This window comes from Musca domestica, unplaced genomic scaffold, assembly GCF_030504385.1.
Source record: "Musca domestica strain aabys unplaced genomic scaffold, Musca_domestica.polishedcontigs.V.1.1 9, whole genome shotgun sequence".
In the NCBI taxonomy this organism is placed as follows: Eukaryota; Metazoa; Arthropoda; class Insecta; order Diptera; family Muscidae; genus Musca; species Musca domestica.
Genome location: NW_026712435.1, coordinates 13,006,456 through 13,026,508, shown reverse-complemented (window position 1 = coordinate 13,026,508; position 20,053 = coordinate 13,006,456). Strand labels below are relative to the sequence as shown.

At 31.0% G+C, this 20,053-nt stretch overlaps 1 protein-coding gene across 1 annotated transcript; it reads left to right on the top strand.

The window, feature by feature from the left end:
* The first annotated feature begins 954 nt into the window (after window positions 1-954).
* On the top strand, window positions 955-6,638 carry LOC101892694 (uncharacterized). Its single transcript, XM_005188716.4, has 2 exons — window positions 955-1,346; window positions 5,809-6,638. The coding sequence occupies exons 1-2, from the start codon at window positions 1,247-1,249 to the stop codon at window positions 5,943-5,945; spliced, it is 237 nt and encodes a 78-aa protein (XP_005188773.1). The 5' UTR covers window positions 955-1,246; the 3' UTR covers window positions 5,946-6,638.
* Window positions 6,639-20,053: the final 13,415 nt, after the last annotated feature.

Here is a 20,053-nt window from a genome sequence, read left to right as displayed (position 1 = left end):
AGTGAAATTTGACAAGGTAAGTTACAGAAAATGCAGAGATGGGTATGCTTATTTGAAATGACTTTACCTTCTTAATTTTACCATAGATATGCCATGGAAGAACAGCCCGTACTGAAGATTAATCCACTAGTGCCGTGTTCCAGAACTGCAAGAATTTAAAAGTTTTTACTATGATAACCGATTTTCCCTTTATGATATCGAAAAAAATTGCAAAAATAGTAGGTTCTTGCAGTTTCTGAAACAGAGCATATGTGGTCGTTTAAGCATGCCCTTTGGAGGACAGAAATGAAATTCTTAATCCAGTAAAATGCAAGCGTATGCTTTGTCTCAGAACCTGCAAGAATCTACTATTTTTGAAATTGAAAATTGTTGGCTTGTTTGTTCAGGATACCGTAGTATTTTGTTGTTGCAAAATGGTCAGGCTTTATCCCTTTGTTGTTGTTTTTATAAAAACAACATTTGTTTATAAGAACGATGTTCGGAGAACGATGAAAATTGTTTCGATATCACCAAGGAAAAATCGGTTTGTCATCATTGACAAAAGAAAAAAGAAGATCCTGGTTTTTGTGTTGCGTTACATCAATAGGGCAAAAATGACAACAAAGTTGGACGTAGATATGTGTTACGGCTTGAACATGTCACACAAAGCAACAGTCAAGCTGTGCTTAAGTTTTGAGCTTTATTCATTTTGGTCAAAAAATCAAACATTTTTTTTGCTCCTTTCTTTCCAAATTGATAAAACTAGCTAAACTTGCAAAAGTAGTAAAATTGATATATGTGTAAAGGAATACGTTTCATCCAAAACGTTGCTAAAGTTGAAGATTCCTGCACGTAAATGAAGAGAGCTATTTTATGTATCACTCATTGAACAATAAACGGCAACTTGTACAAACAGCCCTATTAAATATTCCGATAAAAGTACAAATGGGCATAAAATAACGCCGCTGATAATTTACGTTCAACTTTGGACTCTGCTATTAACACCTTTACATTTATCTGGAGTACATTTGATTGCGATTATTCATTAAATTATTGTACATTTCTTATCAAACTTAAAGTTAGCAATTAATTGATAAGCCTACCTAAGTGGCGTTCGTTGGCTACGACAGACAGATAGCGATTTAAAACAATACCTGCCAAATTCGTGAAAACATTGCTGACAAACCCATTGAAGTGACAGGCAATAAATCTTTGTCAATAAATACCATAGAGAGGAAGGGGAAGACCCAAAAAGCCGTACATAAAAATGCTGCAAAATATAATCGATTTCTGCAATTATTGGTGGTTTCGTTATTTGATGGTTACGGAGCTGTACATGGTCGAGAAATGGGAAAGGGTCACGATACGTAAGTATTTAAATTATGTCTTGAATATATACATCTTAAAAGCTTAAGTGTGGGTGGGTGTGCCTATTTTGATTTCCATCGTAGGCATAAGTTGAGTTTAGGGGCTATGCTTGGATTGACCTGAAATTTTTACCGCAGGTAGGTATTTGTAACCTGATTACGGCAATATAATTTTTTTGTGGGGGAAATACCCGGTTACCCGGTTATTCGACCCAAAAGTTCGGATACAACATCCGGTTTATATCCGGTTCTACGTAACCGATATAAATGTGCATTTTTGTATGAGTAATTTTTGAAAAACCCATAAAAACTCGAAAATGGACCCATTATAGGGTCTTAAAATCTATACACTATATTATAGCTAACACTATTGCCTTTCCAAAATGGTGTCATATGTGTTGATATCTTTTGTAGTTCCGAAGATATTGACTTTTAAATTCGTTACTTATGAAAGCAGTTTGAGTGAAGCCAAGTTTTGTGTCGGGTTTAACGTTCTTGTTAATCTGCTTTGTTTTTAATTTGGTGTTGTTAGAATATTATGGATCGCGTAGTCGGTGTTGGACATATCCCAGAGGAGAAAATCTTAAGCCGCGGCCGAAGGCCGGCTACTTACAAAAATTACAATTTTTAGAAAAACTATGGATCGCGTAGCCGGTGTTGGACATACCCCAGAGGAGAAAATCTTAAGCCCCGGCCGAAGGCCGGCTACTTTCGAAAACTACAGTTTTTAGGAAACTATTGATCGCGTAGCCGGTGTTGGACATACCCTAGAGGAGAAAATCTTAAGCCAAAGGCCGGTTGCTTAAAAAAGCTATAAAGGTCAAAGTCAAATGCATCTAGACTGGAGAAAAATATAATTTAATGAATTCTATCTCTTATATCTTCGGAACCACAAAAGATATCAACACATATGACACCATTTTGGAAAGGCAATAGTGTTAGCTATAATATAGTGTATAGATTTTAAGACCCTATAATGGGTCCATTTTCGAGTTTTTATGGGTTTTTCAAAAAGTACTCATACAAAAATGCAAATTTTTCTAAATTTCTCCGAAACCGGTTCCAGCAACCCCGTCATATGACCACTTGTTGGATAGGTATTTTCATAAGCTTTCAAATGATTTTATTGATATCGGTTACGTAGAACCGGATACAAACCGGATGTTGTATTCGAACTTTTGGGTCGAATAACCGGGTAACCGGGTATTTCCCCCACAAAAAAATGACATTGCCGTAATCAGGTTACAAATACCTACCTGCGGTAAAAATTTCAAAATGATCCGAGCATAGCCCCTAAACTCAACTTGCTCCCCATCGTATTTTGGTCATGGAAGAGACATCATTTCCGATACGTTTCGTGCCTGGAAAGTAAATTAGCTGTATAAAGGTTGTGCTAGTTCTGTGATCTTGTGAAACATTTAAATGTTTCGCAAGAATTCCTTTCATTTTTTATTGTTTAATTATGAGTGGATTTCTTTGATGTGCATTATTTGACAAAGACTGCGCTATCAAAATTTCATTTCGATTTAAAATTGCCTTTTTGTGTGGGCAACAGTAATACGTTGGTCGTGCGATTGTAGGTAATCTTCATATTGGTATTTTTCAAATATTGTCAAGTACCTACGCTGCATATTTGTTGCCAAATAAACAGTTGATTCGGCACCACATTATGGCTTATACAAGGGTTCTGCTAGGATTCTTTTGAAAAGTCATTTCACTAACTATGGAGAAACCGCGTTTTCATTTCAAAATTGCTATGTAGGCAAATATATGTATGCTCTGTTCCAGTACCTACAAGTATCTACTAGCTAGTTTTGCAATTTTGTTTCGATATGATAAAGGAAAATCTGTTATCATAGTAACATTTTTTCATTCTTGCAGGATCTGCAACAGATCAATAGTGTAAGAACTAAGGTATGTACGATACCAGTGCAAAATTGGTTTTTTAATGGTGTAATACAACGTTCAATGTTTATTATCTGAAAAATAATTAAGTTGTTGCCTGAAATTTGTATACATTTTGGCCTCGTCCGCGAGTTGTTTCGTGAGCGGAGGTTATTGGATAATTCTAACTGAGTAAATTTTTTCAGCAAGATTTTTCAAACTCTCAGTAATCCAGTTGCCAAAATTTCTCGCTCCCTTTTACTGGATTTATTATTCTGGGTACTTGACATAAGGTATGTCTGGTTACTTTTCCAGCAAGACTTGTCCAGCAACTTCTTTTGAATGTGTGTGGTAAATTTATTCTCTTTTTCAAGAACAAAACAAACCATTTCTTTGCACAAAAATAAAACACCGGATAAAGAAGAGTTGCTATTGATTGTAAGACGAAATTTTACCGGGAAGAACATGCAAACTCTCTGTAAAAGAACTGCTAGAATTTCTCTCTTGAATTATTCTCTTTTTTTTTTAGGTCATAAGTAACACACGCAACAATTGTTAAAATTTTTTGTGTTACCAGACAGACCTTTGGTTCATCACTTTATTGCTCCATTGTTTCTAAACAACATACCTTATCTGAAATATGTGGTATTTTCAGTTTTATTATGCGTACATATAGTAATCTATTGCAATTAAAATTTGATTTAATTAGTTTTCCTTCGTATCCAGCGGTTTGTATACTTTATTTAAAACGTTATTTTTAAAATTATAAGTGCTGTTTAATACGTTTAAAAGGAATTTGATAAGCTAATATTTTTGTATTATTAAACAAACACCTGTTCTTATCGATATTACGTAGTTAGAAACGTAATTTTAAATATGTCTTTGGACAAAATACTTAAGTGTATCGATATACAGTGACTCACACGAAGAACTGGACATATTTAATAAAATTCGTTTCGGTAATATAAAAAAAAAACAAATAAAAAAGCTGTAAGTTTTAGCGGGCCGATTTTTGAATACCCTCCTCCATTTGGAACGATTTTGGCAATTTTCAAAAAAAGCAAAATCCGTTAAAAATTCTGTTTCTGTCATAGGCTGTAGTACCCACTACGAACTTCAAATACCAATTTTAAAATATTTTAGGTGAATAATGTCGCTTAAATCACTAAAATACCGAAAAAAGGGAGGTACCATTATATGAGGGCTATACCAAAACGTGGACCTACATTACCCATTTTCAATACCAAAAATCCTGCAGACATAATAAACATTTGAGTAAAATTTTGTCAAGCTACTTCATTTCGTTCTGAAGCTAGAGAGATTTCCACGGACGGACAGAGTGATCGCTAAATCAACATAGAATTTTATGCTGATCAAGAAAATATATATATATACTTTGTGGGGTCTGAAATGTATATTTCGGCGTGTTACAAACGGAAGGACAAACTTAATATACCCTCTATACCATGGTGGAGGGTATAAAAAACGGAAATTTAATAAAATTCCAATGGGATGGTTTATTTGATTACTGCTACATATATTCTAAGATATTTGAACAAAAGTAACTAAGATTAGGCAGTAAGGGTACTTCCGATCTATGTCGTTATTTTGTAAATAAATTATGCTAATCAGTATTTCTTCTAACATCAGTTTTAAAAATTTCACAACTTTAATAGCCTTTAGCCAAAGATACTTGGAAGTGATTTTGGTAGGTTTGGCAGTGTAATAGTTAAGATGCAGCATAGGTTGTGGTTCTGTATAGCAAAATGGACAGTGTTATGCACATTCCCATTAATTCCGTCCAATACGAAACTTTTCTAAATTAAATAGTTTTGAGAAACCCAATGGAATTTTATAATAAGTCTAGTTTATACCCGATGAACGCTAAAACTACAAGTAAAAAGTTTTTAACTGAATGAGTTCCGCAAATATAAACAAGAAAAATTTATAGAAAAATTAAGTAAGATTCTTAGAAAACTATTTAGAGTTATGACTCTTTTTCAGTAAATGAATGATACCGAAATACGACGAACGCACATATTTCAAAGATGAACAATTCATCATTTTGTGTTTTTGTATGCTAAAGGAATCGAAAGAAAGAAAAAAAAAAAATGTGAACGTTTGGGAATGGAAAGCCGACGTTTGGAAGAATTTAATATTTTTAAAAAATGCCCTTGCTTTTATTTGATTGGCTTGAAAATATGGACCTTGCGTATTATTTTAATTAAGCCGTACAAGCGAATTTACCAAATCTGTTAAGGCTGCAAAACAAAGGTATGAATTAAGCAAACTAAATGTTGCCACTGTCCGGTTAATCGTAGAAGTCACTGTACTTAATCTGAAACCACATGTTATCTGCAGACATAACGTAGATCGACTGTGCGAATAGGAGTTTATAATTCGGATTATATTTGAAAATCTTGAAGGTTAACTCAGCTCTAAACATGATATTCTTATGTCGACATATTTGTTATTATCAATATACATTTATCTGCACCTTACTAAATATACCTTTTTAAAAATAAATCTTAAATAATAAAATTTCTTTCTTTTCCGGATCTAAAACTACATCTTGCAGACATCATTTTTGCAATTCTCTTCATCCTCTTCTGGTACTTCAACTATTCGGTCCTACTGTCCGTAACAGGAAGTCTATTCGGTTTAACACCCATATCATCGTTAATGGATGCACAGAGTAGCAGTAAAGTTATGTAACAAACAAATCAATAAATATAAGAAACTATCTGAAATGTAGTGATAAAAACTAAACTCTAGCAAAAACAAACAATAAATGATCGAATATGTATGTTCCGTAAATTGAGAGATTTAATAAATTAGATGACGACGCCATCAACAGCGAACAATGTGCTAACGTAACGGAAAAAAGTGTCATCGATATCCTGTTTTCTTTACAAAAAATAAACAAATAATGTAAATCGACATTTGCAAGCCTTAATACATATATTTGTATATTGTAGATTTATCTAGAGTTTTGCACAATCAATGTCAAATATAGAAGTATTCCATTATTTATATATGCCACTTTTTGTAGCAACGTTAATTTTATGTAAACCAATTATCCACCAAATTTTATAAGAAAAGCATTTTTGTACTTGCGTGTGTTTGTGTGGTTTTCTTACAAAATGTAAACACGTACTACATAGTTCAGGGAAGAACATAACTACAAGTTGAAACGAATCTTGAAAAAATAAAATTTTGATGTAATCTCAAAAATATTTGTATATGCAAATTAGTAGATGATGCGTACTTTTCAATACACAATAATATTTATATACAAGTCTTTGTTTTTTTTGTATATTTCCCTTGCCTGTAATTATTCAATAAACTATATAATGATAAATATTTAATAAATTGTTTTTCTAAAAATGTTTTATTTTTAAATTTTAAGTTAGTTCTTAGTTTTTTTAATAAAATGGGCAACAAATCATATAAATATTTTTAATGAAACTATAATGTTTGTAATTAATTTAAAAAGGTGAAGTTTAAAGCTCTAGCGTCGTTTTCTTAAACTTAAACTGTTTAAGCTCTGAATAGGATTGGGGTTTAAAATATTCGGTAAAGAATTAATATTGTATACCATTGCCCGATAAAAAGGTTTTATTGCCATCTCATGTTAACCAAAAGATTTTTGGTAGGGTTTGAATTGTATTCATGGCTCTGTGAGTCTGTTTATTGCTCCAGAAATCAGAAATGTTGAACAATATTTAAGGAGTCATGGTCATTTTAAAATATTTAATAATTGGTGCATAGAATATGGACCACAAATAATAGCTAAACAACGCCGAAAACTCAATATTTACGTAGATTAGTGATCACAAATAATAGCTAAAAATGCCGAAAACTCAATATTTAAGCAGTTATGGCCATTTTAAAATATTTAATAATTCGTACGTAGATTAGTGATCACAAATAATAGCTAAAAACGCCGAAAACTCAATATTTAAGGAGTTATGGCCATTTTAAAACATTTAATAATTCGTACGTAGATTAGTGATCACAAATAATAGCTAAAAACGCCGAAAATTCAATATTTAAGGAGTTATGGCCATTTTAAAATATTTAATAATTCATGCTTAAAAAAATGATCACAAATAATAGCTAAAAACGCCGAAAACTCAATATTTAAGGAGTTATGGCCATTTTAAAATATTTAATAATTCGTAAGTAGATTAGTGATCACAAATAATAGCTAAAAACACCGAAAACTCAATATTTAAGTAGTTATGGCCATTTTAAAATATTTAATAATTCATACGTAGATTAGTGATCACAAATAATAGCTAAAAACGCCGAAACTCAATATTTAAGAAGTTATGGCCATTTTAAAATATTTAATAATTCATGCTTAAACAAGTGATCACAAAATAATAGCTAAGAGTGCGAAAACTCAATATTTAAGGAGTTATGGCCATTTTAAAATATTTAATAATTCGTACGTAGATTAGTGATCACAAATAATAGCTAAAAACGCCGAAAACTCAATATTTAAGAAGTTATGGCCATTTTAAAATATTTAATAGTTCATGCTTAAACAAGTGATCACAAAATAATAGCTAAAAACGCCGAAAACTCAATATTTAAGGAGTTATGGCCATTTTAAAATATTTAATAATTGATGCTTAAAAAGTGATCACAAATAATAGCTAAAAACGCCGAAAACTCAATATTTAAGGAGTTATGGCCATTTTAAAATATTTAATAATTCATGCTTAAACAAGTGATCATAAATAATAGCCAAAAGCGCTTAAAACTCAATATTTAAGGAGTTATGGCCATTTTAAAATATTTAATAATTCATGCTTAAACAAGTGATCACAAATAAAATTTTAAAATATTTAATAATTGATGCTTAAAAAAGTGATCACATTTTAAAATATTTAATAATTCTTACGTAGATTAGTGATCACAAATAATAGCTAGAAACGTCGAAAAGTCAATGTTTAAGGAGTTATGGCCATTTTAAAATATTTAATAATTGATGCTTAATAAAGTGATCAGAAATAATAGCTAAAAACGCCGAAAACTCAATATTTAAGGAGTTATGGCCATTTTAAAATATTTAATAATTCGTACGTCGATTAGTGATCACAAATAATAGCTAAAAACGCCGAAAACTCAATATTTAAGGAGTTATGGCCATTTTAAAATCTATATATCTATCTATCTATATATATATATATATATATATATATATATATATATATATATATATATATATATATATATATATATATATATATATATATATATATATATATATAAATGTAAGTTGTGTTAGTTACTACGCTTATAACTTATATATATATATATATATATATATATATATATATATATATATATATAAATGTAAGTTGTGTTAGTTACTACGCTTATAACTTAAGAACCGCTGGATTAATTTTAACGATTCACACAAATTCGGAGTTGTCTACTCTCCGAAAAGGATAATATCCAAAAAAATCGCGTAAAAATGTGATATATTAACATTTTCATTTTGACTTTTCAAATGTACAATAGTAATGTTTCATTTTGCATGATTTTTTTCCATTTTGACTTACTTTTTTCTAATGTACATTTATTGGGTTTTTTTATATTTTATTTTTGAATTCGAATATTTATACCAATTTATTTAATTGACTTGATTTCTTGAGAACTGAAATTGATGGCGGGTTACATGGAAGTGTAGTAGCGAATTATGTGGTGGCGAAACGGAATAGATGATATCGAAATAATTTAACGCGGTCACACCAAAGTTAAAAGATAATTACTTTTTCTAAATCGCCGAAAAATCATGAAAAAGAGATCTCATTGCAAAAATCAAAAAACCATTTTCAATGGAATCGAATTTTAAAGTAATAGTACATTCTATTGACAAACTTTGTAAGGAAGGATCTTAAAACATTTGCTGTAAAAAATCAGCGAAAAAGTTGAAGACTTTTTCAATTTGTTATTATTTTTTTTTTGTCAATTTTTTTTTTCAATTTGTATTATCATATTGAATTCAGTGGATTTTTTGTGAACAAAATAAAGAAAAATTTTTCACTAAAAAATTAAATAAGTGCGAAATAGGATGTTAACTGACATCTACCTTTCAACTCCAGGGCCTACATCGTGGGTTAGCTGGAAGATGCGAACACATTTAAACAAACAAAAATGACCGAAAAAGCTTAATGGGGCTCATTTCAAAGCGTGACAATGATCCGTCCAATGAGAGCTCAAAATGCAAAATTCTTTGCATAATCTATAATAAGTAATATACCAATATTGAAATAAAAGGTGCAAAATAGTAGAGCGAATGGGACTTTTAGTAAGAAAAGGTTTTATATCCTTCCAGAAATTCTTCCCAAACATTCAAAATACCTAAAATCACTTTTGCAGGTCTTTATATCGATCATAACTCACGGATAAGGGAACAACCCGATTTCATATTTATATAACCATCTATGATTTAAGTTATTTTTGGGGTCTTGGCCGGCCACTTTTTTCATTTTTTGGCCCTTATTTGACATTTTTGTTTCTAAGGGGGTAGATAACCTCTTCGCATAAAATTTGAAATTTTCAGAGTAGGGCCCATATTGGTATTGACACACATTCATCAATTGATTTGGCTAAAAAATTTTATTTATGCCACCCTGGGGTAGGGAACCATCATACAGATAATTGCCACATAGGAATTTATTTAAGTAAAGTCCCCACATTGGAGTATCCCCAAGTCCACTTTCACATCTAATGTGTGGTCAGAAAAGAAAATTTTGTATTCTATTGGATTTGTAACCCCCAAGACAATATTGGTTGGAAACGTATATTTGGAATATACATCTATATGAAATAAATTGTGGAAACATGAACAAATTACAAATATATGAAATTAGCACGGGACCGAATATTTGTTGAATCGTCATTGAATTATACTATGATGAAAAATATGGTGGATAAAACTATTTTTACTCATTTAAATCACGCGAAATTTTTTTTCAGTTGTTGTTGTTCTGCTATATTTTTGATTTGGTCTCTATTTGTCATATTGGATTATAAGGGCTAGAAGAATGTTTTCAATATAGGTCGATGTCTCGGAGTAATGCCCATATAAAAGTACCTCCTGATTTTACCATATTTCAAAGGATTTGGCTAAAAATGTGTATTTGGGGGTGAAAATCTTACACAAAAATTTGAACATATCTACAAATTTTAGAATTTTTTCCCTATAATAGTACCCCCTCAAGTCCACTTTTTGGCGGACAAACAGACCGACAAGGTTAGAGGGACTTATAAGAACTCTAATGGACAATCTGAGGTGCTAATGGCTTTAAAAAAGTAATTTACTTTGGCTATTCTTAATTCATTCAACCCTCAATTAAGAGGTGTACAAAATACAGTAAATTCCAAATTACTGCTCATTTCAATGGAAAATTATGCTACGATTTTTACCATACTAAAAATTAATTTGATCCCTTACATGGGGATAAGATTGATATACATTTTAATAGATTTGTATAGCACATCCACACCTTTGAAGTCCACGGTTTAAATATTGAAGCCCACGGCTTAAATATGGGTACAGGTATTTAAAAAGCCTTTTAATCGACCAGTACGCGAACACTTATATCATTCATATCTTTGAATAATTATGCTTTGACAAATATGCATAATAGACAAAAAGTACGGGCCGGCAACGCGGACCGGGCCAGCTAGTATTTAATAATTCATGCTTAAACAAGTGATCACAAATAATAGCTAAAAACGCCGAAAACTCAATATTTAAGGAGTTATGGCCATTTTAAAATATTTAATAATTCATGTTTAAACAAGTAAAAAAGCTGTAAGTTCGGCCGGGCCGAACTTTTAATACCCTCCACCATTTGGTACAAATTTGGCAATTTCCAAAAAATAAAACCCGTTAAAAATTCTGTTAAAATCTTAAAAATACCGAATGCTTATACGACGACGTGGGCCTGCATAGGCAACTTTTGTCATAAATTATTACAATATTTAATTGCGAAACTTGAAGAAAAATCTGTTTATAATGTAGCTAAAATCGTCAAAATACCGAATATGGGGGGTACCGTTATATGGGGGCTATACGAAGACGTGGACCTGCGCAGACAATTTTCTGGCATGGGCTGAAGTATCCATTACGAACTTCACATACGAAATTTGAAACAATCCCTGTAAATAACGTCGCTAAAATCATTAAAATACCGAATATCGGGGGGTACCGTTATATGGGGGCTATATGAAGACGTGGACCTACATGGCTCATTCTTTGACTTTGGATGAAGTATCCATTACGAACTTCAAATACCAAATTTGAAACGATTCCGGTAAACAATGTCGCTAAAATCATCAAAAAACCGAATATCGGGGGGTACCGTTATATGGGGGCTACAGGAAGACGTGGACCTGCACACATAATTTTCTGTCTTAGGCTGTAGCATCCATTACAAACTTCAAATGCCAAATTTGAAATAATTCCGGTGAATAATGTCGCTAAAATCATCAAAATACCGAATATCGGGAGGTACCGTTATATGGGGGCTATATGATAACTTGGACCTACATGGCCCATTTACGAACTTAACCTGCCTACTGGGAAAAAATACATGTGTGCAAAATTTTAGCCTTCTATCTCAATTTGTTCGAAAGATAGCGTGATTACAACAGACAGACAGACAGACAGACAGACAGACGGACAGACAGACACACAGACAGACAGACGGACATGGCTAAATCGTCTTAGAATTTTACGCTGATCAAGAATATATATACTTTGTTGGGTCTGACATGAATATTTCGAGGAGTTACAAACGGAATGACAAAATTAATATACCCTCCATAGTATGGTGGAGGGTATAAAAAGTGATCACAAATAATAGCTAAAAATGCCGAAAACTCAATATTTAAGAAGTTATGGCTATTTTAAAATATTTAATAATTCGTACATAGACTAGTGATCACAAATAATAGCTAAAAACGCCGAAAACTCAATATTTAAGGAGTTATGGCCATTTTAAAATATTTAATAATTCGTACGTAGATTAGTGATGACAAATAATAGCTAAAAATGCCGAAAACTCAATATTTAATGAGATATGGCCATTTTAAAATATTTAATAATTCATGTTTAAAAAAGTGATCACAAATAATAGCTAAGAGCGCGAAAACTCTATATTTAAGGAGTTATGGCCATTTTAAAATATTTAATAATTCGTACGTCGATTAGTGATCACAAATAATAGCTAAAAACGCCGAAAACTCAATGTTTAAGGAGTTATGGCTATTTTAAAATATTTAATAATTCGTACGTAGATTAGTGATCACAAATAATAGCTAAAAATGCCGAAAACTCAATATTTAAGAAGTTATGGCCATTTTAAAATATTTAATAACTAGCTGAACCCGGTGCGCTTCGCTACCCCTTTTGATTTTATATGCATTCAAAATTTTATTTACGAATACATGTTGGTTAAAAAAAAAAACAAATTTTATAATTAAAAAAAAAAATTATTGCACTACTTTAATGCGTAAATATACAAAACCATTAGAAAAACAGTAACATGACATATATACACGAAGGGTTTGTCCTTCGGATTTATTTATTTCATAGCAAATACCAAGCGTGCAGTAAACTGCAATCTTTTGAAGTTGAGTGGCATTTCTGTTGCAATTAATGAATTCGAGATAGCAACATTCTTCGCCGTAATAAGCGTATTTCAAATTAATTGTTGTGTTGTTTTTCAGTGTTAGCCTAAGGCGTTGTGGGTCAATGGTTCTTATTAAAATCATATCCCAATCTGATCCGATTTAAATATAATTTTAAAAAAATTACTTTTACACCAAATTCCGCCACACCTTTCATATTTCATTGAAATTGGTGCGTCAAATACGTGAAATCGGCCGAGAATATATATATGGGAGCTATATCCAAATCTTAACTATTTTCCAATTAATTTGTCACATTTATTATTGTAACCACACATATGTTAGCTATACCCAAACCTCAACTGATTTCAATAAAATTTGGTAATTTTTTCTGGTGCCAGATTTCGTCTTTCTCGCTTTGGGTGCATCAAATATGTGAAATCGGCTGAGTATATATATGGGAGCTATAATTAAATCTGAGCGTATTTGAATATAATTTATCAAATTTATTTTTGTACCAAATTTAGCCACTCATGCCGAATTTCATTGGAATCGGAAATACGTATCGTGTTTTGTGCATCAAATATGTGAAATCGGCGGAAAATATATATGGGAGCTATATCCAAATCTGAACCGATTTTAATATAATTTGACTAATTTATTTTCTAATCAAAATCCCGTTACATATTCCAAATTTCTTTGGAATCGAACATACATATCGTGCATGGTGCATAAAATACATGAAATCGGTCGAAATATATATGAGAGCTATATCCAAATCTGAACCGATTTTACTATAATTTGACAAATGTATATTCGTTTTAATTTCCCCTACAGATTCCAAATTTCATTGAAATTAGAGATACATAGCGTGTTTGGTGCATCAAGTACATGAAATCGGTCGAAAATATATATGGGAGCTATATCCAAATCTGAACCGATTTCAATATAATTTGGGAAATAAATTTTTTTAGATAAAATCTATCACACGTTTCAAATTTCATTGAAATTGGGGATACATAGCGTGTTTGGTGCATCAAATGCTTGAAATCGGCCGAAAATATATATGGGAGCTATATCCAAATCTGAACCGATTTCAATATAATTTGACAAATTTATTTTCGGATCAAATCCCGTCACATATTCCAAATTTCATTGGAATCGAACATTCATATTGTGTTTGAGGCATCAAATGAACGAAATCGGTCGAAAATATATATGGGAGCTATATCCAAATCTGAACCGATTACAATATAATTTAGCAAACTTATTTTTGTTCCAAATTCCGTTACACATTCCAAATTTGGAGACTGTATCTTTAACCGATCAATAGATATGTGCATATAAAATCTAAATTTTTGCGAGGTACCTCCGATTCTGATGCTATATCTCCAGTTCCAAGTGGAAATTCAAAAATGTATATAGCCTATGTTACTTTCAGGCGATGTTGCAGTATATATGGAAATTTTCAGAAAAATCTATTCAGCAGTTTTCGAGTCCATAAATTACAAACAAACAAACAAACAAACGTACAAACATTTTCCTCTTTTATAGATATAGATTCGTACGTAGATTAGTGATCACAAATAATAGCTAAAAATGCCGAAAACTCAATATTTAAGAAGTTATGGCCATTTTAAAATATTTAATAATTCATGCTTAAACAAGTGATCACAAATAAAAGCTAAATGCGCGAAAACTCAATATTTAAGGAGTTATGGCCATTTTAAAATATTTAATAATTCATGTTTAAAAAAGTGATCACAAATAATAGCTAAAAACGCCGAAAACTCAATATTTAAGGAGTTATGGCCATTTTTAAATATTTAATAATTCATGTTTAAAAAAGTGATCACAAATAATAGCTAAAAACGACGAAAACTCAATATTTAATGAGATATGGCCATTTTAAAATATTTAATAATTCATGTTTAAAAAAGTGATCACAAATAATAGCTAAGAGCGCGAAAACTCTATATTTAAGGAGTTATGGCCATTTTAAAATATTTAATAATTCGTACGTCGATTAGTGATCACAAATAATAGCTAAAAACGCCGAAAACTCAATGTTTAAGGAGTTATGGCTATTTTAAAATATTTAATAATTCGTACGTCGATTAGTGATCACAAATAATAGCTAAAAACGCCGAAAACTCAATATTTAAGGAGTTATGGCCATTTTAAAATATTTAATAATTCGTACGTAGATTAGTGATCACAAATAATAGCTAAAAATGCCGAAAACTCAATATTTAAGGAGTTACGGCCTGGAATTTTAAAATATTTAACAATTCATGCTTAAAAAAGTGATCACAAATAATAGCTAAGAGTGCGAAAAGTCAATATTTAAGGAGTTATGGCCATTTTAAAATATTTAATAATTCATACGTAGATTAGTGATCACAAATAATAGCTAAAAACGCCGAAAACTCGATATTTAAGGAGTTATGGCCATTTTAAAACATTTAATAATTCATGCTTAAAATAATGATTACAAATAATAGCTAAATACGCCGAAAACTCAATATTTAAGGAGTTATGGCCATTTTAAAATATTTAATAATTCGTACGTAGATTAGTGATCACAAATAATAGCTAAAAATACCGAAAACTGAATATTTAAGGAGTTATGGCCATTTTTAAATATTTAATAATTCATGCTTAAAAAAGTGAAAACTGAATATTTAAAGAATTATGGCCATTTTAAAATATTTAATAATTCATACGTAGATTAGTGATCACAAATAATAGCTAAAAACGCGAAAACGCAATATTTAAGGAGTTATGGCCATTTTAAAATATTTAATAATTCATGTTTAAAAAAGTGATCACAAATAATAGCTAAGAGCGCGAAAACTCAATATTTAAGGAGTTATGACCATTTTAAAATATTTAATAATTCATACGTAGATTAGTGATCACAAATAATAGCTAAAAACGCCGAAAACTCAATATTTAAGGAGTTATGGCCATTTTAAAATATTTAATAATTCATGTTTAAAAAAGTAATCACAAATAACAGCTAAAAACGCCGAAAACTCAATATTTAAGGAGTTATGGCCATTTTAAAATATTTAATAATTCATGCTTAAAAAAGTGATGACAAATAATAGCTAAAAACGCCGAAAACTCAATATTTAAGGAGTTATGGCCATTTTAAAATATTTAATAATTCATGCTTAAAGAAGTGATGACAAATAATAGCTAAAAATGCCGAAAACTTAATATTTAAGGAGTTATGGCCATTTTAAAATATTTAATAATTCGTACGTAGATTAGTGATCACAAATAATAGCTAAAATCGCCGAAAACTCAATATTTAAGGAGTTATGGCCATTTTAAAATATTTAATAATTCATACGTAGATTAGTGATCACAAATAATAGCTAAAAACGCCGAAAACTCAATATTTAAGGAGTTATGGCCATTTTAAATTATATTTAATAATTCGTACGTAGAGTTATGGCCATTTTAAAATATTTAATAATTCGTACGTAGATTAGTGATCACAAATAATAGCTAAAAATGCCGAAAACTCAATATGTAAGGAATTATGGCCATTTTAAAATATTTAATAATTCGTACGTAGATTAGTGATCACAAATAATAGCTAAGAGCGCGAAAACTCAATATTTAAGGAGTTATGGCCATTTTAAAATATTTAATAATTCGTACGTAGATTAGTGATCACAAATAATAGCTAAGAGCGCGAAAACTCAATATTTAAGGAGTTATGGCCATTTTAAAATATTTAATAATTCATACGTAGATTAGTGATCACAAATAATAGCTAAAAACGCCGAAAACTCAATATTTAAGGAGTTATGGCCATTTTAAATTATATTTAATAATTCGTACGTAGAGTTATGGCCATTTTAAAATATTTAATAATTCGTACGTAGATTAGTGATCACAAATAATAGCTAAAAATGCCGAAAACTCAATATGTAAGGAATTATGGCCATTTTAAAATATTTAATAATTCGTACGTAGATTAGTGATCACAAATAATAGCTAAGAGCGCGAAAACTCAATATTTAAGGAGTTATGGCCATTTTAAAATATTTAATAATTCGTACGTAGATTAGTGATCACAAATAATAGCTAAGAGCGCGAAAACTCAATATTTAAGGAGTTATGGCCATTTTAAAATATTTAATAATTCATACGTAGATTAGTGATCACAAATAATAGCTAAAAACGCCGAAAACTCAATATTTAAGGAGTTATGGCCATTTTAAATTATATTTAATAATTCGTACGTAGAGTTATGGCCATTTTAAAATATTTAATAATTCGTACGTAGATTAGTGATCACAAATAATAGCTAAAAATGCCGAAAACTCAATATGTAAGGAATTATGGCCATTTTAAAATATTTAATAATTCGTACGTAGATTAGTGATCACAAATAATAGCTAAGAGCGCGAAAACTCAATATTTAAGGAGTTATGGCCATTTTAAAATATTTAATAATTCGTACGTAGATTAGTGATCACAAATAATAGCTAAGAGCGCGAAAACTCAATATTTAAGGAGTTATGGCCATTTTAAAATATTTAATAATTCATACGTAGATTAGTGATCACAAATAATAGCTAAAAACGCCGAAAACGCAATATTTAAGGAGTTATGGCCATTTTAAAATATTTAATAATTCATGTTTAAAAAAGTGATCACAAGTAATAGCTAAAACGCCGAAAACTCAATATTCAAGAAGTTATGGCCATAAAATCATTTAATAATTGATGCTTAAAAAAGTGATCACAAATAATAGCCAAAAGCGCCGAAAACTCAATATTTAAGGAGTTATGGCCATTTTAAAATATTTAATAATTCGTACGTAGATTAGTGATCACAAATAATAGCTAAAAACGCCGAAAACTCAATATTTAAGGAGTTATGGCCATTTTAAATTATAAATAATAAATATTTTATAGATTAGTGATCACAAATAATAGCTAAAAACGCCGAAAACTCAATATTTAAGGAGTTATGGCCATTTTAAATATTTAATAATTCGGACGTAGGTTTGTGATCACAAATAATAGCTAAAAACGCCGCAAACTCAATATTTAAGGAGTTATGGCCATTTTAAATATTTAATAATTCATGCTTAAAAAAGTGATCACAAATAATAGCTAAGAAGGCCGAAAACTCAATATTTAAGGAGTTATGTCCATTTTAAAATATTTAATAATTAATGCTTAGAAAAGTGATCACAAATAATAGCTAAAAACGCCGAAAACTCAACATATATATTGAAAAACCTGCTTGGGTCCATGCCATACAGTTCTGCACAATATTACCTTTCTGGCGTGCTGATTGTTATACAAAAAATTCACATAAAAGTTGTGGTCCATTTTATGCGCTAAATATAATCCCTTGGTCATCCAAAATGTTAGACTTCTTCCTTGTCATTATACCCTCAGCCATATGGCTACAGAGGGTATATACAATTCGATACGGTCAAAACGTCGAAATAACGGTTTTAGACCCTAGGTCTCTTTGGACCAAATCCATTTCAGAACATTTGGAGTCGATCTAGCGATGTCCGTCCGTCCCTCTGTCTGTCTGTCTGGCTGGCTGGTGCGCACGATAACTCTCGAAGGAAGTGTCCGATTTGGTTCAAACTTGGTACATCGTGATATTTTTGTCAAACTTAGATCGAGTTCGGAGATGGGCAATATCGGTCCACTCCTTCTGGTACCTCCCCCACAAAAGGTCGAAATTTTCAAAAAATTCATTTGTTGCACAGAAAGAGAAACGATAATCCAATTTTGCTCCAACTTTGCAAATCCTAATATTTGCATCAGTGCTAGGTCATGTGCGAAAATGAACAATATCGGTCCACTCCATCAGGGACCTCCCCCACAAAGGGTCAAAATTTTGAATAATTAAAGCTCTTATAAAATGTGATGTAAGAGTCCGATAGTCTTCAATTTTCACACATCCCAATAACTTTATTAGTCCAAGGTCTGGTGCGAAAATTGAATGTATCGGCCCACTCCATCTTGTACCTCCCCCACAAAAGGTCGAACTTTTCAAAAAATATTTTTTGCACAAAAAGAGAAAGGATAATCCGATTTTGCTGGAACTTTGCGAATCCTAATATTTTCATCAGTGTTAGGTCATGTGCGAAAATGGACAATATCGGTTCACTCCATCAGGGACCTCCCCCACAAAGGGTCAAAATTTTGAATAATTAAAACTCTTATAAAATGTGAAGTAAGAGTCCGATAGTCTTTAAATTTCACACATCTCAATCATTTTTTAAGTCCAAGGTCTGGTGCGAAAATGGAATGTATCGGCACACTCCTTCTGGTACCTCCCCCACAAAGTGTCGAAATTTTGAATACCCATGAAGCTAATAAAACGCCAAATTAACATCCGATTCCATTTAGACTTGGCACATCTCAACATTTCTATCAACACAAGATCTGTTATAAAGGTGGTATAGATCGAACCATGACTTCTCCCCCATACATAGGGTTCAAGATTTTGAAAAACGAAAGCCCAAATAAAGCGAAATAAACATCCAACTCTCCTCAAATTTCACACATACAAATATTTTTGCTAACACAAGATCGGTTGTGAAGTTAATATATATCTGCCAACCCCTTCTGGGGTCACAATTTTCAATAATTTTATCTGTCATAACTTTCGAAACAATTTAGCAATTCTTTACTACTTGCTATGCTCAAATATTTCTCTAAACAAGAAGCCTGATATGAATATGAAATTTATCGTAATTTATGATTTCGCATAAAATTGGACATAAATATCCTTTATTTTATTGTTGCCAAATAATTCGCTCAATATTTTTTATTTGTATCAGATGAAGTATAAAAGTGAAACATTTCGATAGACTCTATCTTGTACATCACGCACATTTTAACATTTTCTAAAAATTATTACATATCTCATGCATAGTGAAGGAGCTAGTCGATATAATCCATACCAGGAACGTCGGAATATTTATATCATATTTTGGTCCGATACGAAATAGACAATATTTACCCATTCCTTCGGAACGTGCTCCATAGAGGGTAAAACGTTTGAATAATTGTAACACTAGTCAAATATATTTTGATTATTTAATCGAACATAGGCTGAGGGTATATATCTGTCGGCAATACCGACTGATACTTTTTAACTTGTTTTCT

Excerpts from the sequence above, each read along its gene's own strand:
- LOC101892694 (XM_005188716.4), top strand. The coding sequence starts at position 1,247 with ATGCTGCAAAATATAATCGATTTCTGCAATTATTGGTGGTTTCGTTAT. Across the intron at positions 1,347-5,808 it reads ATGGGAAAGGGTCACGATAC|ACATCATTTTTGCAATTCTC; the intron begins GTAAGTATTTAA and ends TACATCTTGCAG.